General features: G+C 36.1%; 1 protein-coding gene across 2 annotated transcripts; it reads left to right on the forward strand.

Moving 5' to 3' along the window:
• The first annotated feature begins 503 nt into the window (after positions 1–503).
• LOC110290769 (alpha-amylase 1) lies at positions 504–22,804 on the forward strand. 2 transcript variants are annotated; one of them, XM_021157506.3, is made up of 11 exons: positions 504–706; positions 6,009–6,221; positions 6,537–6,683; positions 13,621–13,818; positions 15,008–15,238; positions 15,954–16,087; positions 16,768–16,890; positions 16,981–17,080; positions 20,247–20,365; positions 20,469–20,594; positions 22,583–22,804. In XM_021157506.3, exons 2-11 carry the CDS (start codon positions 6,054–6,056, stop codon positions 22,770–22,772), a joined length of 1,536 nt encoding a protein of 511 aa, XP_021013165.1. In that variant the 5' UTR covers positions 504–706; positions 6,009–6,053; the 3' UTR covers positions 22,773–22,804. The 2 variants fall into 2 exon arrangements, with proteins under 2 accessions (XP_021013165.1, XP_021013166.1); XM_021157507.3 differs by lacking the exon at positions 504–706 and adding an exon at positions 1,022–1,137.
• The last annotated feature ends 1,124 nt before the right edge of the window (positions 22,805–23,928 follow it).

Below are 23,928 nucleotides of genomic sequence, written 5' to 3' on the forward strand. Positions count from 1 at the left end.
ACTGAATATTTTGCTACTGAATGGAAACTGGGTCAAGACTAAAATAAAGACAGAAATGGAGTACTTATTAGAATTCAATGAAAATGCATACATAGCATACCCAAACTTATGGAACACAGTGTAAGTGGTGGAAAGAGGAAAGCTTATTCCACTAAGTGCCTACATAAGATCTCATACTAGCAACTTAAGAACACATCTGAAAGTTATATAATGAAAACAAGTAATTACACTCAACAGGAGTAGAAGATGATAAACTCAGACCTAATAATAGACTTTTGATTAAGTGAATTTGTTCCCATTATGTTCTCATTTGTTTTATTGATTGAATTTGGCTCAATGATAAACTAATGTGATCTTTAAACTTATTTTACAAGACTTTAACCCCTATGTTGTATATAAGTGATTTAGAGGAAAAGTTGAAAGTAGAAGAGGATGTTGTGTATTGAGAAAGCAAAGTGATGAATTATGTTGCAATAGAGGAGGTTATAAAGCAGCAGCCAAGGGAAGGCAGTGGTTTCCAAAGGACACCAGGGTAGTGGTGCCCAGTCCATCATAGGTCACTGTGGAGCTCAGATCACAGTGCTGACAGAATCCATATTTGGAGAATTACATAAGGATTGAAAGAGAGGATAGTGAAAGGATACGAATTCCTAAAAACGTTTAATCTGGCCTTTTGTTTGAACGAAAGAGAAATTGAAACCAAATGGTGAGATTTCTATTGTTTTGTATTTGACGATTACTAAACTCTAGATTTGGATGGTTGTTGATTTATACAAGTTGATGCAGTAAGTTACTTTTAAGATAATATGGTTTTGTTTTTCTTTCATCCTTTTTTGTACTTTATTACAGGCTTATTTTTATTTTTAATGGTTTGATCTCTGTTATTTAGGGCTTCAGGGTTTCAAGGTCTTTTGTTGGTTTGTTGACAGATCGTGTTTGCTTGCCCAGCAGCACAGTCTGTACTGTTTGTTTTGGAATGAGTACTGAGCCTTGGCTCTAAACTTATTTTAGATATGTGGTAGGCAGACTTGCTAAACTTTGCCTTTCTCTAGCCTTCATATGCAACTTATGCTAAGCTTAAGTTGGTATTTTTTTCCCCTGTGGATAAATGACTACTGTTTTGAGAGAGAATACCAGGTAAAACTCAGATGAATTATGAATTGTTTTAAGTAAAGCAACTATAACTTGATTACCTTCATGTGAAATATCTTCCTAATACTTTAGAACTTAAAAAACTTAAAATAAAATACAGAAGCTTTCAACACTAGAGATAATGTTAACATGATAAAACTACATGTGAAGATGTGTCATTAAAGAAACTATAATATTTTAATGACATTCCCAGTACATTTTTCACTATAAAGATACTTAACTATGTCTCCTCTGGGCTACTAACTACAAATGGCAAGAATACGTAAGCTGTCTTGTACTGACCACTGCTAAATAATTTGTATTTTATAATGTCTTAGTTTGTCATAAATTTTAGGAAGAATATAACAAGGAAAATAATTTTGTAAATAATTAGTATTTATTTGTATATGCAAACAGGGAGAATAGAGAAATAATTTAAAATTAACTGTGTGTTTTTTTTTTAATTTAAGTAGTGTCTTTAAATTTTCTGACTTTGATATCCATAAGAAGGGTTTTTAACTAAATGCCTAAATTTATGCAAGCTGGAGTGTAAAGAGGAATCCTGAATTTATATTAGAGTTTTCTCTCTGTAATAGTAACACCTATTTTATAACATTGCTAAGAAACTACTTTTGAGGATATTATGCATAATTTTGTTTTATTTCTTTTTTTTTTGATTTTTAATATTTTTATTACATATTTTCCTCAATTACATTTCCAATGCTATCCCAAAAGTCCCCCATAGCGCCCCCACTTCCCTACCCACCCATTCCCATTCTTTTGGCCCTGGCGTTCCCCTGTACTGGGGCATATAAAGTTTGCAAGTCCAATGGGCCTCTCTTTCCATTGATGGCCGACTAGGCCATCTTTCGATACATATGCAGCTAGAGACAAGAGCTCCGGGGTTCTGGTTAGTACATCATGTTGTTCCAACAATAGGGTTGCAGATCCCTTTAGCTCCTTGGGTACTTTCTCTAGCTTCTCCATTGGGAGCCCTGTGATGCATCCAATAGCTGACTGTGAACATCCACTCCTGTGTTTGCTAGGCCCCGGCATAGTCTCACAAGAGACAGCTATATTTGGGTCCTTTCAGCAAAATCTTGCTAGTGTATGCAATGGTGTCAGCGTTTAGAAGCTGATTATGGGATGGATCCCTGGATACGGCAGTCTCTAAATGGTCCATCCTTTCATCACAGCTACGAACTTTGTAACTCCTTCCCTGGGTGTTTTGTTCCCAATTCTAAGAAGGTGCACAGTATCCAGAAGATGTCCCAACCGGTAAAAAGGACACATGCTCCACTATGTTCATAGCAGCCCTATTTATAATAGCCAGAAGCTGGATAGAACCCAGATGTCCCTCAACAGAGGAATGGATACAGAAATTATGGTACATTTACACAATGGAGTACTACTCAGCTATTAAAAAGAATGAATTTATGAAATTCCTAGCCAAATGGATGGACCTGGAGGGCATCATCTTGAGTGAAGTAACACAATCACAAAAGAACTCACACAATATGTATTCACTGATAAGTGGATATTAGCCCAAAACTTAGGATACCCAAGATATAAGATACAATTTGCTAAACGCATGAAACTCAAGAAGAATGAAGACCAAAGTGTGGACACTGTGCACCTTCTTAGAATTGGGAACAAAACACCCAGGGAAGGAGTTTTATTTCTTAATATTAGAAAAGATTTTTAATTTTTCTTCTTTCAAATTTTAATTCACATTATGCATATTTATGGAATATCATTTGGCAGTTCAGTAGTATTCAAACACTATCCACATTAGGGTTGTCAGCATTTCCATCTAGAGTTTTTGATAATCTTGTAATTTTTATCCATAACATATAGGTGAATATAGTTCACAATAGCATATCATATATCTTGTGAATCACTACAGGAAAAGAAATGTAAGTCCCCAAAAGGAATTATGATAAGGAACAAAAACCATAAATACACACACATACTCTCTCTCTCTCTCTCTCTCTCTCTCTCTCACACACACACACACACACACACACATTACAACAAACAATAATTGGTTTTCATAAGTATACATTGCATATTAGTATTTTAATACTACAAAGTAGTCATAAATATATGCTTTATTGAAAATTGAAATATGTGTACTTCATGAGAGGAATTGTTTTGTTGTTAGGATGCTATCAAAGTTATATATTTTTATTGTATAGTAACATAATACATATTCATATAATAATATATAATCATACACACACACATATATATGTATATACACACACATATATGTATGTATGTATAAATATAACTCAAAGCCAGGAAAATGTAACAGGTTTAGTCACTAAAGTGCATCCTTAACTCTATTTGATATTATTTTTATTTATAGTATCTTACAAGATATTATGATCATATTCCCTTCCCTTATATCTTCTCTTAGTTTTATATCCACATTTTTGATTATATTAATTGAATAGCCATCTTTCCAGGGCCAAGCTCTGAAGATTCTCTCAAAACCTTTTTCATGATGTTCTCTGGAGCACATTGTGGATTATAAAGATGTCCTGTTTAGGGCTGAGCATTCTGAAGTCCCTTATTCTCAGCCCTTTGAAGAGTTATGAGTCATTGCTTTGACTGTCTATACTGCTAAAAGAGTTCTTTTACTAAAGCTGATACTTATACAAACCTGTGGTTGTAAATGCAAATATTTAGAAAGCAATTCAACTACATGTTTGTTTAATAAAATACTGGCAGTAGATCCTACCATCGGATCCATGATCTCCCAAACCATAAATAGTTAACCGGTACAACGTGTGCATTCTGCCTGTTGGGCAATCCTAGGATCCAATCAGAAAGTCCCTGGAACTATTACATCATTAATACATCTTGGATGGAAGGTCAGGATTATAGTACATGGTTCAAGGCTGCATTAGATCATTGCTGAATTTTCTCTCTCAATCACTTTTCTATACTATGAAATCTATTCGTGTGGAGGAAGCTCCCAGCTCAGCACAGCTCAATATATGTGTTCTGTATCTAAAGAAAGTGTTGTTTTCGAGCAATAAGCTCTTCCTATTTTCTTTTGGTGGGTGACCAAGATCACTGACAATAGCAATAGATATTTTCTCGCGGGCTTCCAGACCAAATATTCACAGTGCATTCATCTCTACCTGGGCACTGGGGTTTTGCTTTTAAAACATACAATTTCTGGGAAAAGCTTTTGTCTGCAGACTACCACCATTTTAATAAAACAACAGGTAATTTTTAAAAATAAAATAATGGATCTTATTTAGAAAAAATTAGTCACTTGGAAATATTAGTTTATCATGGTTGACCCATATGTTTATTTTATTTTTAATCTTTTTTATTTGATATTTTCCTTCATTTTTGTTATTGCATTAGCTATTATTTCAAATACATATTGAATAGTTATGGATATAGGAGACAACATTTTCTTTTTTGCATTGTAGTGGAATTGCTTTGAGTTTCTCTTCATTTCATGTGATTCAATGGACATCATATTATGAAGTAGAACTTTAGAAACTTTGATGAAACAAAAGAAATACTGATTTTTACTTAGATATATTCCCAAATTCTGTCATTGTTTATAATTACATAAGCCTAGTTGACTTAGTTTACCTGGTCATTTGTGTGTGTGTGTATGTGTGTGTATTGCACGTACAGTATACTATAAATGAGGATATAATTCATGTCCTTCTCTTACACGATATTTGGAACTTATTACAGGCATGTTATAGTCATTTACTGAGTACATAAGAGTGTTTACTACTCACTTGTTGGGTCTAGGAATAGTAGAGATGAAGTACATCTTTTTTTAAAGTTTGTTTCAGGAGCTGAATGTGTAAATCTAAATATATCTATACTATAAATCAAACAGACTACAGTAGCCTAACCTAAAAAAAGTTGTCACACATCAAAAGGTTACTCATTACACCTGGGAATATAAGCTTAAGCTAAAAATGTTCTTAGTTGAATATGTACCGAGTACACATGGATGGTGGGTCTAGGAAGAATATAGAGTATCATGGAAGCATGAAATTGCATGTCAAATATAATAAAAAATCTAGTTTTGTTAAGGTTTTTTTATGCACTTGGTTGTTGAAAAAGCAAATAAAAGAACTGTATTGACAAAGAAATAATTAAGGCCTTTAACAGTCTTGATAAACCTCTCAGGCCTGGTACTTTCTCATTTTATCTCTTGATAATTGATATCACCTTCAAATACCTTCATGTTTAGCATTTTTATCTTCCTTGCCATTAGGTTCTAATTTGGTAGCTTTTTCTTCATATTTTGGAAGGTCTTGATCTGTTTGCCCCGCAGATATCTCATTGTATTTTTCAACTTTTCAGATAAGTTTTAGTCTTACTAATATTTTTGTTCTCATTATTGATGCTTCTTAAGTATTTTAAGTGTGTTATATGTGTAGGCATTCCTGATAGCAACGCATAATTTTCTAGAAGAAGAAAATAGAGATCAATTGGTTACTGTTTATATATGGAAAGGAAATATAACAATAATTTTTATATAGATACTTAAAACTATATAGAACTTCAATTGTAATTCTCCAGAATAGGTGCTGTCATAAATGATATGTAGTATAAATCAAATAGTGTAGAAACATTCATATAAAACACACCCATTCATATACATGCATGCACATACATGTATTTCTGGAAAGGGCTAATATTTCTTCATTGAGAAAACACATTAAAACTTACTAAGAACTCACAGAGCATTTATATAGTTCCCTGGGAAAATTTTTAAATGTTTTTCACATTTTGACATTGTTATTGGTAATTGCTTACAGTTTATAAATAGCTAGTACTAGAATATTGATTTGTGTTAATATTTATTTTATTATGTATTTTTTCAGAAATAAATTACTTGTTAGAAAGAATACTGCCAACAACATAGCAAAATGAAATTCTTCCTGCTGCTTTCCCTCATTGGATTCTGCTGGGCCCAATATGACCCACATACTCAATATGGACGAACTGCTATTGTCCACCTGTTTGAGTGGCGCTGGGTTGATATTGCTAAGGAATGTGAGAGATACTTAGCTCCTAATGGATTTGCAGGGGTGCAGGTAAGACATTCACAATTCAAATGCTGTGTATATGTAAAATTGTTTTCTAATAATGTATTTTAAATATTTTGAAGCAATATTTCATTTCACAGATAATTTTCATGAGGAAGGAAAAATGGCTGGGTTGGCAACTTTATATTTTGTTTTCAGACATCAAGAGGCCCTCTTATTGTGTTGTCAATGTTTTCAGTGATTCTGAAGCAATGGGAATGAATTTATATGGATTAAGAACTGCAAAATCATTGATAGTTTTCTACAGGATTTATTTGTGTAAAGTAAGCTATGGGCTAATCATCTTAACTCATTTATTTGTAGGTCTCTCCACCCAATGAAAACATCGTAGTCCACAGCCCTTCAAGACCATGGTGGGAAAGATATCAACCAATTAGCTACAAAATATGCTCCAGGTCTGGAAATGAAGATGAATTTAGGGACATGGTGAACAGGTGCAACAATGTTGGTGTAAGTGATCTGTCCTTTGAAGTCAATTTATGAAAAAGCATATTCTGTTTGTTTCTCATTCTTTTTGAGCAAAAGGCTTCACACTTTTAAACTTCTTTCTATTTAGCTATAACTCAAAACTAATTACTGTTTTATAGGAAACTTTTAGAAGATTCTTTCATATGAACAATTTGAAGAAGAGAACTTACAAAGGAAAACTTTGACTTTTAATCTTTATGGCAATACTCTTTTTTTTTTTTCTTGGTAAACGTTTTCTGATTAGAAATGAGAAATTTCAGATGCAAACTTACTCCCATTTTAGGTGATTTATTTGTCCACTCACAATTCCTGAACTATTTCTTCTTTTACTAAAGACCAATACCTACCTTTTTTTTTAGAGACTGAGACTCAGATTAACTCCTTTCAAAATCAATAATGTCTGCTTTTAAAAAGAAATCTAATTGTAAGATTTTAAAATATCATTTTGTTTTGATTTTTGTGATGATGCTTTCTAGTTTTCCACTTAACCAGTTCTGTAAATTCTCAACCAAATATTGATTATTATTAACCTTCATTTCACATTGACTTTTTGTCCTGTTGCAAATGAAGCTACAAAATATCTCTATCTCTATCTATCTATCTATCTATCTATCTATCTATCTATCTATCTACCATTTACCTATCATCTCTATATATATAGTTTTATTAACATGCTGGGACTTTAGTGATGGAAATGTAGAACTGGAAGTGGAAACATGAGAACTATAATCATGATGCTCTGATGAAGAAAATGTTGAGAATTAAAAAAATAAATCTGGATATTATTATAAGTTGTATGCTGGCCCGAGGCCTACAAGAATTGGGCACTCCTAGGAGGCAGGCTGGGGCTGAAAAAGACTTAGATGGCGAGAGAGGTTAATGGAGACCAAGACACAGTTCTGTTCAAGGCCTGAGATTTTACTCAGAAACTGTGCTTATAAAGTGGGAAGGCCCATTCCCGCCCCCCCCCCCCACCCCTCCACCAGTCCATTCTTGGTGTCTGGAGCCAGCTTGCAGGTGACATGCAGGATAGGATGTTCCTCCAGAATATCTCAGGGGCCTCTCAGCAGGTAGCAGTGTCTTGGAGGAGAACAGTGGCAGGTGACAGAATAGAGCCATCTAGGTCGGAAGGCTCCACCCTAGGTAATCTCCTTAGTGGCAGCAAGGTCTAAGTCTTCAAGGTTGCTTCAAGGCTGAGGGAGGCTACAATTCCTCCCTGATTATATAATAAAAATAGCTGGACTGAGGCATAAAATTTATTTATGCTCCATAGTCCTGCCTGGGAGTTATGGTGGCTGGCGGCCCTGCCTATTTTATGATCTCAGATTTTCCCAGGCCATTCTTATCCGTCAAGGAGAATATATGCAGCTTGTTTGTGTTTATTTTGCACAAACATGGCTCTGTGGTGTATTATTAACAAACCACGGCCTCTTGGCATATACCTCTGTCTTAGATTGATATGGCTCCAAAATCTGGTTGCCCATCATTGACTAACCGGCCCTCATAGCACACCTTATTCCCAAATCAGACCAAAGTCACAATATATACTGAATATGCTTCTTCATATTGATGAATTTCTGCCACCTGCACTTGCTGGAGGTGAGGCTGCACACTTGCTGAAATCAGACTGTGAGGAGTTGACTGACCTGCTTGAAAAACAAAGCTGAGACAGCGAAAAGCAACAGGATAAAAGTTTCTTTGTGGAAGCCCAGGTACTTTATTCAGCTGCAAATTAGCAATGATCAAGCTCAGACTCTGACCTCCTGCTGTCGGGGAGCTGGTTTTGAGAATTAGCAGGAAAGCCAGAGATTCTCTGAAAGTGGAGCCTGTGCTCCAAATTAACTTTGCTAGGTAATTAAGATTTTTAGCTATCTTCAATAGGAATCTCTAATATTGGAATAATTACTAGACCAGTCCAAGATAGAGTTAGAATAACTGGTCACATTGAAGGAAAGAGAAGAATCATTATAACTCTTTGTTATGATTAATCTTTCTAAGTCAGATTCCACGGTCTCTAACGTTCTATGTCCATCAGGTTAAAAAGTTTGAAGCAAGGCACCTTAGCTTGTCCAATCTGGGACAAAGGCAAGCAACGGTGGGTAAAAAACATATACCCACTTGTCACCACAGTCAGGGTACTCAGTGAACTCATAGGTCAGCCTGTCACACAAATTATTCTGACAGTTGTCATGCTTCTGCAGCATTCTGTGGAGATTCCCCTTTCCCCAATAGGGTAGCTGTTCAGGATCAAGCCATATGCCAATAAGTAGATCCTTTTCATCTCACCTAGACATGATTATATCTAGTTTTAAGATACTATAAGGCATTTATTAAGTTCTTTGACATCCAAATTACAAAATTCTTAAAATAAAAATATGATTTAAAAAATGTGCACGAAGATATAATTCCTCCCCTTCTTTGTTTTTTAAGAAGCTATAGTTTAATACCTTGTCTTTGAGAATTATAAAATTGTTGACAAAACATCTCAAATACTTGACTGTTATAGTCAGTTTTAAAATAACATGAGCAGTGACTAATTATACTTTCAGTTGTTTCTCTTGAAGAGTGGTTGTAACTAGAAGGCTTGAAAAGTTATTAATAGTCACATGTGCATAATTTATTTATTAATCAGAAATAAGAGCATTCATTTACAGCAATTGATTAAGTATAAGTCCTCAAGAATTAACACCATTATGTGGAAAAAGGTAGAATCTGAGGACACCAAGAACAATTTTTTTTTCAATTTGACATGCACATTCTCTAAAAATATCAAAATATTGTCTTAAGCCATTACTGTTTTGATTATATAAAGAATGAAATTATTCTTATGTAAGGCCTGTAATCTGCCTGAGATAAAAATCTAGCATGGCATTGCCTTAAGGGGTCTTGTCCAGGCAATCCAGGACAAATTCTTAAATGTCCAAAAACAGTCTTCTTAAAAGAACAGCATTTTTTTTCCTTATGAGTTGTATATGCATAAACGATTGCAAATTTGAGAATTTATAGAGTCTGAGGGATGAATAATTTTAAGCAATTATAAGCTCTGAGATATAATATTGACTATTAATATACAAATTAAAGCTTGATTATTCAACATTTTAAAATCCATCTACAGCACACAATGTAATTATCTGTGCTGAGGCAGGAGGAAACTCAAAAGAATAAGCATGTGATCCAATTCACATGTACTTTTCTCCCATAGAAGGGCTGTTTTTAAACACAGTAAATGGGATGCATGCATGAATGAACTTATAGAATGTACAAAAGCATGCATAAAAACAATTTTCAACTTATCTTTAGGATAGTAATTATCAATTTTATTTAAAATGATGGTATGCAATAGGCCAAATATCAATATTCTGCAAAAACCAATTGTTTGGAACAAGGAACAGACACTTTGTCAGGTTCTTAAGACACAATTTTTGTTATAGTTTTTCTAAAATATACAAATTTATCTTACAATTCTTTACTAGCACCACAGCAGCCTTAATAGGATGTCAAAACTTTGCTTTGAGGTGAACGCCACCTCAGCCTTGCTCACTGCTGGCCTGCTATCCAGGCCAAAAGAGGCTGAATTGGCCCAATCTGTTGTAGGACAGGAAACCGGAGCAAAGGTGGCAGAGCACCCCGTGCCCTAGCAGGAAGAATATGGCGCTTCAGGCCCAACGCTGAGTTCGCTACAAAGGTGACTGTTTTTTGGCAGCCTCCTGCGCCATCACCGCTCAGGGAAATCCATGTAGTCCATGGCCCTGCCCCACAGCAGCTGGCAGCCGACTGGCCTTCCACGTAGGCCAACGGTCGGCCAGGAAGTGAAGAAAGATGACTTTACAATAATGTTGTCTCTTGCCAAAGAATTGCTGTGGGCACATTTAATAACCCTAACTAAAATAAGCAGCTAATATTTAATTACCATTGATTATAATTGATAACAATTGATCACAGGAGTTTTTTCTACTTTCTGTAAAGGCTTTTTGTTTCTCACCAGTTAATTTGAATCTTACTTGATAGCACCTAACAAGGGCTTAAGTTCTCCTGTGGTGAGTTTAAGGTGAGGTCTTAGCCAATAAACATCTCCTGGAAGCTTTTGAAAATAAAATTTTGAAGCAAATCAATTTCTTTCTCTTAGATTTTCTGTACCAAAACTTTATAGTATAACTAAAACCCTAAATATTAAAAAGATATTGCCTCTGAATCTTTTCTGGAGCAACAGCTACTCTCCAGAACTTTAAAGCTCATGTGTGAGAGCAAAGATTTGACTTAAATGTCCCTTGAGAGGAATTAGCTAATAAAATACTTTCCACTTAGGAAAAAATATACACTAAAAGATTCAAACTCTTAGCTTCTTGTATTGAAGCAGAGACAAAATTTTTTCTTACATAATGTAAAGCTATATTAGCCATACCCAGAGGCAAACATTTCCAGTGATTACCAGTTCACTAGAAGCAAACCCTTTACCATGCAAAGGAAAAAACGAACCTTTAAACCTATAATAACTTTACATGAAGTAGGCAAGCCAGATTGTAATGCCTTTATAAGTTCTACAGCCTGATTGCCCTTTTATAAACTTTGAATTTGAACTTTATTTAGAACATCTGGATAGATCTGCAACAGTGTTTTTTTTTTTTTAAGCTAAAAGAAAACTCCCCTGGAGACAAGGAGAGGCAAGTTTCAAGAGCTTCCTTAGGCCTCATTTGCAAGACAAAAAAGAAAGTTACACAAGCCTCTCTGGGGCTGCTTTGAGCTTTGTATGGCTGCATGGCCACAAAGAGCTGTATTAGTGCTCTCATAAGATGATTACTCTTGTAATAATCGTAATTAACAATATATGGGTGAGTAGAAAATCTTAAATTTTCGATCAAACTGCAAGCTGCAGTCAATGGAACATTGGCAGTTTTAACCATAATTTTCAAGTTTCTTTTGCAACGTTAGGATAATATCCACAACCTTGGGAAAGCAAAACCCAATTTCAAAACAATTTATCATCTTTAAAATCAATATTAGGAGCATTACTATTATGTTACGAAGTTGGGCTGTCAATTTATACCTATGAATGCATGACAGTGCAAATTTTAATGCCTCATTAAAGAGACATTGTTTAAAATCTTTAAGTCCACTTATTAGGATAAGAATCACATTAAATATTATCTCAACTAGAAGTATCCCTTAGAGGCCTAGTTTTTTGGCCTGCTTTATGCCACGTGTTGTAAAGACTCCAAACCTAAGCCACCAATTTAAAGCTATCTTGCTACCAAAGTTACACCTATAAGACCAGTAAAAACCAAATGCAGTGGCTAAACGAGTCTTATAAATTTAGACCAAAGAATTTTACTTTTTCTAGCTATATTTATAAGATAAAAAAGCACTTTGTCATTTGCTAAATACAATAATCACGATTGCAGAGGACCCTCCAGGAAAAAATCAACTATCAGCTTTTTTGCCCCAAAACTAAGCTGCAGACTCCCTTTCTTTGGAAGCAGCTTTTTCCAGCAGTGGCTCCCGTGCTGTGCCTGATCCTGGCCAAAGTGTGGCCACTCTCCAGCTTCGCTGAACCAGCAGATAAAGTCTTAGCCATTTTTATTTTCCAACATGAAATACAGAACATTCAGTCATTCAGACAACAAAACAAAACACACATGGATCGACACATAAACGGACTGGTGCACCAGACATTAGACAACACAAAGAGGGCAGAGAACTTCTGCTGTAGGGGCCAGAGAGAATAAGGCAGGGCATCCCCCAATTTCTCTCTGTCTCTGGGAGAATTTCAAAATCCATTTTCCTTTATTTTATTTTATTTTATTTTATTTTATTTTATTTTGTTTTGTTTTATTTTATTTTATATTTTAAACCCTATTCCTCTAGCCTGATGCAGTTCTCGACTGCGGACAATTGCCTGTTTCATTATTTTAAACCCAATCCTCTTGCCTGAAGCTGCTTTTGAAAACTGCGGACAACCGCCTGATTCAAAGTTTCTAGTCCTTCGCTGCCGAACCCTAAGTGGACCCAGCGCCGGGTTAGCACTGTTCCAAACTTAGCCCGTATCCTACCGAACCTCCAGCAACACTTTTAAAAAATGAAGTTTAAAGCCAGTGCTAGCATAAATACCTGTTGCTCACCGTGCCCAAAAGATCCTCTGATTCTTTCCTTCCCTTGGAGTTCCATACAAGAGAGTGACTCCCTCAGTGTTTCCTCGCCGTTTCCAATGTCCCTTGTTCGGACGCCAATCTGTCGTATGCTGGCCCGAGGCCTACAAGAACCAGGTATACCTGGGAGGCAAGCTGAGGCTGAAAAAGACAGAAGGCGAGAGAGATTAATGGAGACCAAGACATGATTCTGTTCAAGGCCCGCGATTTTACTCAGAAACTGTGCTTATAAACGGGGAAGCCCCCCAGCCCCCCACCCCCCGCCAGTCCATTCTCGGAGCCAGCCTGCAGGTGGCCTGCAGGATAGGATGTTCCTCCAGAATATCTCAGGGACCTCTCAGCAGGTTGCAGTGTCTTGGAGGAGAGCAGTGGCAGGTGACAGAACAATAGAGCCATCTAGGTCGGGAAGGCTCCACCTTAGGTAATCTCCTTCTTAGTGGCAGCAAGGTCAAAGTCTGGATCAGCCTGCTTCAAGGCTGAGGGAGGCTACAATTATACACATGGTAGTTTGGGGAAAGCATTTGACATGTGTTTTTATTTTCCTTAGTTAACATAGTATAGGAGGTAGAAACTAAGATTAATATTCATAAACCTTTCCATAGTCATTTGATGGCTCAGGGAAGGTGCTAAAATATAATGTATATATATTTATATATACATAATATATAATTTATATATAATATGTCAATATATATGTTTCATTAGTGTGCTGCAGAGTTTAACCAGCTTAATTTTAGGACTCTAAGCTGCATTCAAGTACACATTCTTCTCTTCAGGTCCGTATTTATGTGGATGCTGTCATTAACCACATGTGTGGAGTGGGGGCTCAAGCTGGACAAAGCAGTACATGTGGAAGTTATTTCAACCCAAATAACAGGGACTTTCCTGGAGTTCCATATTCTGGTTTTGACTTTAATGATGGAAAATGTAGAACTGCAAGTGGAGGTATCGAGAACTACCAAGATGCTGCTCAGGTGAGGAAAATGATCAGAATTAAAAATGAAATCAGGGACTTCTTATGCACATGGACCTTTTGGAATACCATTTGACATGTGGCTTAGACTCCTTATATTACTAGGAGTTAGAAATGCAAATCAATCTTCATCAACCTTCTGCTAGTTTCTTGATGGTTCAAGAAAGGTGCTAAATACTAAAAGATTTATGTTTTAATTCTGCAGTACATAAGAGAAGAAAAAAAAAGGAAAAAAGAAAGGACACAAAAGGGTTTCCTCAATTAATTAATAATATTATCGATTTTATTTATGCCTCATCCATACATGATAGTGGAAAATATTCGAAAGGCATATCCACAGTAGGATGTGAATGTTCCCAGTTTTCCATGAAAAGGCTTTATGAAGATTTTTTTATTGGTTATTATATTTATTTACATTTCAAATATCATTCCCCTTCCTGGTTTCCCCTTCGCAAACCTCCTATCCCATCCCCCTCCCCACTGCTTTTATGAGAGAACTCCCCCACCCATCCACCCACTCCAGTCTCACTGCCCAAGCATTTCCCTACCCTGGAGCATCAAGCCTCCACTGGATCAAGGGCCTCCCTTCCTATTGATGACAGAAAAGGCAGTCCTCTGCGACATGTGCAGCTGGAGCCATGGGTCTCTCCATGTGTATTCTTTGGTTGATGGTTTAGTCCCTGGGAGCTCTGGAGGGGCTAGTTGGTTGATATTGTTATTCCTATGGGGTTGCAGATCCCTTCAGCTCCTCAGTCCTACTAAGTGCTCCATTGGGATCCCTGTGCTCAATTCCATGGTTGGCTGCCAGCATCCACACCTGTATTTGTCAGGTTCTGGCAGAGCCATATCAGGCTCCAGTCAGGAAGTGCTTCTTGGCAATAATATCTGGGTTTGGTGTCAGCAGATGGGATGGATCTCTAGGTGGGGCAGTATCTGGATCGCCTTTCCTTTACTCCCTGCTATACTCTTTGTCCCTGAATTTCTTTTAGACAGAAACAATTCTGGATTAATATTTTTGAGATGTGTGGGTGGCCCCATCCCTCAATTGGATCTGTACCTAACCTATGGATATAATCTTTACAGGTTCTCTACACCAATCAGTGAATACTTGTTTAGTTGAAGGAAATCTCTGGTAATGGATGATATTTATATATTGAACACAGTTTTGTTTAGTTTGTGTTTCTTAACAGGTCAGAGATTGTCGTCTGTCTGGCCTTTTGGATCTTGCACTTGAGAAAGATTATGTTCGTACCAAGGTGGCTGACTATATGAACCATCTCATTGACATTGGTGTAGCAGGGTTCAGACTTGATGCTTCTAAGCACATGTGGCCTGGTGACATAAAGGCAATTTTGGACAAACTGCATAATCTCAATACAAAATGGTTCTATCAAGGAAGCAGACCTTTCATTTATCAAGAGGTAATATAATACATATATGTACATATAAAATTATATTGTTTTGTTAAACAGAGGATAGATGGAAGATTGTATTAAACACAATTTAATAAGTTAATGTCTGAGTGCTTTATAAATGTGCAATTTCTTTAAATTATTTAGATAATTTAGATACTTATTACTTATTTAGATATAATAGACTTAATTGTTTACCAGAATAAAGGTCTAAGGGAATGTAGAGAATGTATTTATCCTGTGACATTATTGTACCACTTAGTGTATACTCAGGGACCATTATGCAATATCTTAGCTGCTGACACAAGTCAGTTTTTCTAGGCTTAATTCTTGTCTTAAATATTGTTAAATGCATAAATTTTGGATAAGTTGATTAATATTTCTGTGGGCATTTTTCATGTGAAGAACATTAATAATGTTTGTATTTGTTTTCTTTGGAGAATCTAATGAATTTGTAAGTGATAAAATTGTTTATCTGACAGTAAGTACTTTGTTAGTATGAATATCTGAATTTTCAATTATATGTTAAGTGAAATATGTCAGCTATTTTTATTGGACAAAAATGATATTGTCATTAAATTTCTTTCAGTACTGATGTTAATAAAGGAATGAAGAAAACCACATTGAACATGAATAGTATAAGGAATTTATAGGATATTATTTTTACATTAAATATTTTAGTATCATTTTGTTCAATGACAGTTTCGCCCTATTTCTCTACTAGGTGATTGATCTGGGTGGTGAGGCAGTGTCAAGTAATGAGTATTTTGGAAATGGCCGTGTGACAGAATTCAAATATGGAGCAAAATTGGGCAAAGTTATGCGCAAGTGGGATGGAGAAAAGATGTCCTACTTAAAGTAAATACATCACACTTTGTCATTTTTTTCTGTCATAGATCTGTTCTCATATTATCCCATTACATATTCATCTTATACAATTCTAATTTATTGAATATTTGTCAAAACATTAGCTATTAAGCAGGCTGATTGCCCTCTCAACAATAAAAATCATCTGGGATTAATAAATTTCATTTTAAATATCAGTAACAAGGAGGTTTTCTAGTAACACAAAACATCACCTACAGACTTTTTTTCTGTCTTTGATATGAATTTACTAGATTTTAGTAGTTACAGTCTACTAAACTCAAAATATTACTTGAAAAATTCTACTACTCACAAATAAAACTGCAACGTGGTTCTACTATTGCACTTCTACATACACTGTAAAAAATTAACTTGAAATATTTGCTCATCACACAGAGTGCAATATCCAATTTTTTCATTTGTTTTTCATTGTATATACTGTGATAGGAATATTTACCCTTCCTGAGATCATCTACATTGCAATCTTACATGCAATGTGGATGAAATGCAAATAAGTCATTTATAAAATTACCTAGAAGAAATTTTTTTCTATGGAATAATCATTTGTTTAGAAAATCATTAAATTCAAATAGACTATAGAAAGAGGTATAGATTTAGGATACTCTAAATGTTCTTTTCAAGGAATAATGTATGCATATATTTTTAAAAACTAGGAACTGGGGAGAAGGTTGGGGTTTGATGCCTTCTGACAGAGCCCTTGTGTTTGTGGACAACCATGACAATCAGCGAGGACATGGTGCTGGGGGAGCATCCATCTTGACATTCTGGGATGCTAGGTAGGTAAAGCTATTCTTTACATTTATACATGTTCTTTACTGATAGTAAAATTCTAGTTTTTTATTGTAATATTGTTTTGTAATTTCCAGACTCTATAAAATGGCTGTTGGCTTTATGTTGGCTCATCCTTATGGTTTCACACGGGTAATGTCAAGTTACTATTGGCCAAGAAATTTCCAGAATGGAAAAGTAAGTTTAAATGTACTTTTGAAGAAAGAAAGCAGTCCTGTTTTGGGTTTTTTTTTTCCATTTTATGTATGTAAACCACATTTTCTTTCTTATTTTTCTTTTTTTTTATTGGATATTTTCTTTATTTACATTTTAAATGTATTCCCCTTTCCTGGTTCTCCCCACTCCAGAAAGCCCCTATCCCTTCCCCCTCCTCCTGCTTCTATGAGGATGTGCTCCAACCCACCCACCCACTCCTGCCTCCCTGCCCTTGAATTCCCCTACACTGGGGACCAAGAGCCTCTTCCCCCATTGATGTCCAACAAGGCCATCCTCTGCTACATATAGGCCTGGAGCCATGGGTCCCTCCATGTGTACTCCTTTGTTGGTGGTTTAGACTCTGGGAGGTCTGGCAGGTCTAGTTGGTTGATATTGTTGTTCTTCTTATGGGGTTGCAAACCCCTTCAACTCCTTCAGTACTTTCTCTAACTCCTCCACTGGGGATCCCATGCTTAGTCTGGTGATTGGCTGCAAGCATCCTCGTCTGTATTTGTCAGGCTCTGGCAGAGCCTCTCAGGAGACAGCTATATCAGGCTCCTGTCAGCATGCAGAGACTGCCACACCTGGGGATCCATTCCATATACAGTAACCAAATGCAGTCCTGTTTTAATTTCATATGAAATTGTTACACAAGAGACATGCCATCAAAATTATTTAATACAATTTTAAAATTGTAAGTATATTATAGAACTATGAACTGCTTTAACTTTGAAACAATAACTTGAAAGTTAGAGAACAAGAACACACAGTAAAACATATGAGTCTAGTAGTTCTTCTCTTGTCAATTTGATGTGGGGATTGTGTATAGTAGCACCTGAAAGGAGGAAGTAAGCTTTTGTTTATTTAACCAAAACAAATATTTGCTAAGAACTTTTGGAATTTTCTGTGGAATATAAAGAAACTTTTCAGTTTAACTGAGGTTACCTTAAAAAATACATGAAATAAATTATGTTAAATTAAGCACATAAGTTTGAAGACTTATTCAAGAATAGTTAATGTTACAAAATATTTTGTAATACATTAATCTGAACAATTTCAAAAGGCAGCTAAGGGTCTGGGGAGATGATTTAGAGAGTAAAGCTCCTGTAGGAGGAATAGGAGTTTGAGTCCCTGGGACCTTGCAATGCTGAGTTGACTTGGTGTCTTGGAATGCAAATGCCCAGCAGGTGGAGACAACAGATTTCTCAAGTATCAAACTGGCCAATTCTGGCGTTAAAAACTTAGCCTCTATAGAACACAGAGAGCCTGAAATATACAGAGGTGGATAATCGCAGCCAACCATTGGATTGATCACGGGGTCCCCAATGTACGAGTTAGAGAAAGAACTGAAGGAACTGAAGGGATTTGCAACTCCATAGGAAGAACAATATCAATCAACCAGAGCTCTCAGGGTCTAAACCTCCAACCAAGGAGTGTGCATGGAGGGACTTATGGCTCCAGCCCTATGTGTAGCAGAGGATGGCCTTGTCAGGCATCAATGGGAAAAGAGGCCCTTGGTCCTGGGAAGGCACGATGCCCCAGTGTAGGGGGATTTGAGGGTGGGGTGATGGGATTTAGTGGGTGGGTGGGGGAAGCAGGATGAGGGGGGAAGGGATAGGGGGGTCTTGGGTTGGGAGAAATCAGGAAAGGGGAAACATTTGAAATGTAAATAAACAAAATATTCAATAAAAAGAAAGGACACAGAGAGAATTTTGTTTTAGAAAGATATTTAAATGTGTTGAGAACCAGGAAATGCATATTCAAGTTTTGGAAAATTTATTACAGAATATCAGGACATATTTACTAGCACCTTTATTCAAAAGGTGGCATAAAACCAATTGATATTATATTTAAATACTTCACAGGCATTAATATTTTTATAATAACAAACTGTATTTCTATTTTACAAATAATGACACTTGGGCATAAAGAACTTACGTATATTGAATCAGATTTTAAAAACCATTGGTACTGGAGAGTTTTTAAAAGGAGCTTTTCATTGATTCATTGTGATTTTCATGTCATGTTCCCCAATCCCACTCGTTTCCCCATTGCTTCATATCTGCCTTCATATCTCCCTTGTAACCTTCCTCTCAAATAACAAAATAAAAATAGGACAAGGCAAACAAACAAAAACAACTCGCTGTGTTTCACAGTATACCCCTTTTATCCACATGTTTACTTGCAAATGTTGATAGCAGTGAGTCATTGGTCTGGTTCGAGGCCTCTGGCTTCTGATATACTACCAATATTGAATGCTCTCCATTTTGCTGGGGATAAAGGGGAAGACCATCTCTCCCTTGCATATGCCATTGCACAGCAGGCGAGGTGTGGGGTGATCACATACTGGGGCCAGCTTACCTGAACTCCTGCCATCAGGACCAGCTTGATTATGTTATACAAGTTTGGTACAGGGTCTGTGCTTCAGAGTAAGGCAGCCAGTGAGGGGCGTAGCCTTCTCTTTGTAGCCTGTGGACATCTACATGGTCCCAGGTGGCAGTCCATACCAGGGATGCCCTAATGGACTTTAGTGGTAATAAGAGCCATGGGCATCAACATAGATCCCTGCTGCTGCATGGCTATGGACCCAGACACTGCCCATAGCAGCAGTATGAGTCAACTTCATCTTGGCCTCAGGTGGCAGGACAAGCTACTCACATAATGCTGTTCCTCTCTACCCTCATGTCTCCAGTTCTGTCTCTTCATAGTGCTCAAACCAGTCCATTTCTCTCCCATCTCCCTACCACATACTTGCACATCATAGTGGCTCCCACCGTGTGTGGGCCATGAAACATGCAGAGCTCTGCCTGCTTTCTGCCTGTCAGCATCACTGAGCCTGATCTTTAATCCTGGTCTTTCTGATGCTAAAGTTTTTGCCATTTTAGTGATTTTAAAGAAGAGAGCTATTAAGAAACTGTTGCACGGAAGACACTGACTAAATAAAAATGTATAATTCTGTGAAATATGACCTAATATACCTATGTTATATGCACTGAAATAGTACTCATTGGTAGTTGTCTGTATAAATACTGAAAGAGTTGGATACTAAGTAGATAGTATAGACGTTCAAGTAACAGAACACTTTGAATTTAGTGTCATGGAAATCAACATGCATGTTAAAAACCTGATGCTTTTCCTTTTAATTAAGGATGTCAATGACTGGGTTGGACCACCAAATAACAATGGAAAAACCAAAGAAGTGAGCATTAACCCAGACAGCACTTGTGGCAATGACTGGATCTGTGAACATCGATGGCGTCAAATAAGGTGGGGATGTCTCCTACAGATCTTGCATAATAACATTGTTTAACCTTTTATTTTAAATTGATGTTTAAGGGTACCAGCTTTTCACATGATACTGTGCTTTTAGGAACATGGTTACCTTCAGAAATGTTGTCAATGGTCAGCCTTTTGCAAACTGGTGGGATAATAACAGCAACCAAGTAGCTTTTGGCAGAGGAAACAAAGGATTCATTGTCTTTAACAATGATGACTGGTAAGTGGATATCACTTAAAGTAGGATTATATACTATTATACTTTTTAATGAATGGATTTAAGAAATATATTGTGACCTAAAAACTGTAGAAAAAATGCTTGCTCTTGATGTGTTCAATTTTGTAGAATTTGTTTTGAGTTTTGATATTGCTGTTGTCCTTGATGCATTTTTACAATGTCATGTGCATATATTCTCATTCATATACTCATGTGACACCTATATAAAAGACATAAACATTAAATAATAATCTTAAAAATCAGTGAAAGGATGGGCAGTATTAGTTTCAAATTATCACACCCTAACTCTATATCTCAACTATTTATTTTTCTATTTCTTTGGTATACAATCTTAAAATGTCTGCCTCTGTGTAATAATTCTCTTTTTCTTTGTGATTAATCTTTTCAACACATTTGTATACATGATTATGGGTGATGGCTTTTCTCTGGAGACAGATGTGGATTGGTTCTACAATCTCCAATGACTGGCCTTCAATTTGAGATCCATGAATCTATATCTTCTCCTTTAATAATTTCATCCTATATACAACTATACTTAGAGAATCTCTTTGCATGAATCTGAGTTATCTTTTGCTCAGGTTATCTCTTTTTCATTTAGAAGATTGTATTAGTTTCTGTCTTGATGCTATGATTAAACAACATGAACAAGGGAACTTATAGAAGAAAGAATTTATATGTGCTTGCAGTTACTGAGTTTTGACTCCATGAAGGAAAGGTATGAAGGTGGAAACTGGGAGATGATGACTCACATTTTGAACCAAAAGCACAATACAGAAAGATCTGACTAGAAAAACATGCAAGTGTTATTATTCTCAAAGCTGCCTTCAGTGACAAAATTCCTCCAAATAATCCACTTCACCCATTTCCCCAAACTGTGCCATGACCTAGAAACCAAGTTTTTTTTAAATTTATTATTTTTTAATTAGGTATTTTCTTCATTTACATTTCAAATGCTATCTCAAAAGTCTCCCAGACCCCCCCCCCCACTCCCACTTCTTGACCCTGGCATTCCCCCATACTGAGGCATATAAAGTTTGCAAGACCAAAGGGCCTCTCTTCCCAATGATGGTCGACTAGGCCATCTTCTTTTTTTTTTTTTTAAATATTTTTTTAATTAGGCATTTTCTTATTTTTTATTAATAATTTATTTTTTAATTAGGTATTTTCTTCATTTACGTTTCAAATGCTATCCCCAAATCCCCCAGACATCTTCTGATACATATGCAGGTAGAGACACGAGCTCTTAGAATTGGAAACAAAACACTCATGGAAGGAGTTACAGAGACAAAGTTTGGAGCTGAGACGAAAGGATGGGCCATCTAGAGACTGCCATACCTGGGGATCCATCCCATAATCAGCCTCCAAACGCTGACACCATTGCATACACCAGCAAGATTTTGCTGAAAGGACCCTGATATAGCTGTCTCTTGTGAGGTTGTGCCAGTGCCTGGCAAACAAAGAAGTAGATGCTCACAGTCAGCTATTGGATGGAACACAGGGCCCCCAATGGAGGATCTAGAGAAAGTACCTAAGGAGCTAAAGGGGTCTGCAGCCCTATAGGTGGAACAACAGTATGAACTAACCAGTACACCAGGAGCTCGTGTCTCTAGAAACCAAGTTTTAAACTTATCATGAACTCTCTAACTCTCTCTCTGTCTCTGTCTCTCTCTGTCTCTCTGTCTCTATCTATCTATCTATCTATCTATCTATCTATCTATCTATCTATCTATAGATATATGTATATATAGATACACACACATATATATGCATATGTGTGTACTTATGTGTATCATATATATATGTATATATATATATATATAATGTAAAAATCATTTATTAGGTCATTGGCAATTAAATCATAATTTCTATTTATAGAGCATAATAGACAAGTATTCATTTTGGAGATAGTTTGATTTCTTACATTTGTCTATGTTGAATTTGATTACAGAATTAACTTTTTACTTTTTCAGGGCTTTGTCAGAAACTTTACAGACTGGTCTTCCTGCTGGCACATACTGTGATGTCATCTCTGGAGATAAAGTCGATGGCAACTGCACTGGAATAAAAGTCTATGTTGGCAGTGATGGCAAAGCTCACTTTTCTATTAGTAACTTTGCCGAAGACCCATTTATTGCAATCCATGCAGAGTCAAAAATATAAAATTTAAAATAAACACATATTGAGAGCATCAATGATTTGGATTTCCTGTCTTTTATGGAATTTAATTTTTATATTTCAATCACATTTAATAAAATGTATAGGCAATAAACTTGAAAAGGTAAAAAAAATTCATTAAAATCATACATAATTATGAGAAAATTACACCCAGGATTTTGATACATTTTAGAAGATTATCTTTAAATTATTTGTCAAAAATTCTCATATTTGTGAGGCCATCCTGACAAATATATTGTCTTATCACTTATATCATTTGTTTCATGATCTCCTAATTTCCCATTAGTTTGATCATATTTACTCTATTGTCTTCTATTATTTCCTCATGCTTTCACTAGATCCTCTCTTCTTCCCAACAAAGCCCTCCTTCCCATATTTTCATGTAATTTTTGCTTTGATTTTTGTGATGATGGTTTCACGTTTCACCTACCAGTTCTGTAAAACCTCAACCAAATATTGACTATTATTGATCTTCATTTCATACTGGCTTTCTATCTATGATCTATCTTTATCTGTCTGTCTGTCCGTCCATCCATCCACCCATTCATCCATCCACACATCCATCCACACATCATCTATCATCTATCTATCTATCTATCTATCTATCTATCTATCTATCTATCTATCTATCTAATTATCTATCTATCTTTGGGACCCCATTGCTCTTAAGTAGGGTTGCCTACATGACCATGGCTGGAAAGTTACTACTTGAACAAAGGCAGCTTACCAGTGGATACAACACTAAGGAGTATAATTTTTCCCCACCTTAGCACCCATAAATTACTTATAGCTCATTAGGATGGGATTGGCCTTCGGTTGTCTCCCCAAATTCCTGGTAGAATCTTAATGTGCCAAGTTTCAAGCAGAACTTGAGTAGTTGACTATTGATATGTTAGTTCTTGGATGCAACAGACATTTCATGTACCAAAGGCAGCATCTAACAGCACTCCTCTCCATCCTCTCATTTTGCAATTTTTCCACTTCCTCTTACATGACACTATCTAATGTCTGAATAAGACTTATAGATGAGAAATCTATAAGTACCCTTTTGGGATGAGAAATCAATAGTTACTTCAATTTTAATACTTTTACAAGTTATGAATCTCTACTTTGTTGTCACCTACAGAAAATATAACCTCAC

This window comes from Mus caroli, unplaced genomic scaffold (genome assembly GCF_978045245.1).
Source record: "Mus caroli unplaced genomic scaffold, Mus_caroli_1 scaffold_3, whole genome shotgun sequence".
Classification (NCBI taxonomy): domain Eukaryota; kingdom Metazoa; phylum Chordata; class Mammalia; order Rodentia; family Muridae; genus Mus; species Mus caroli.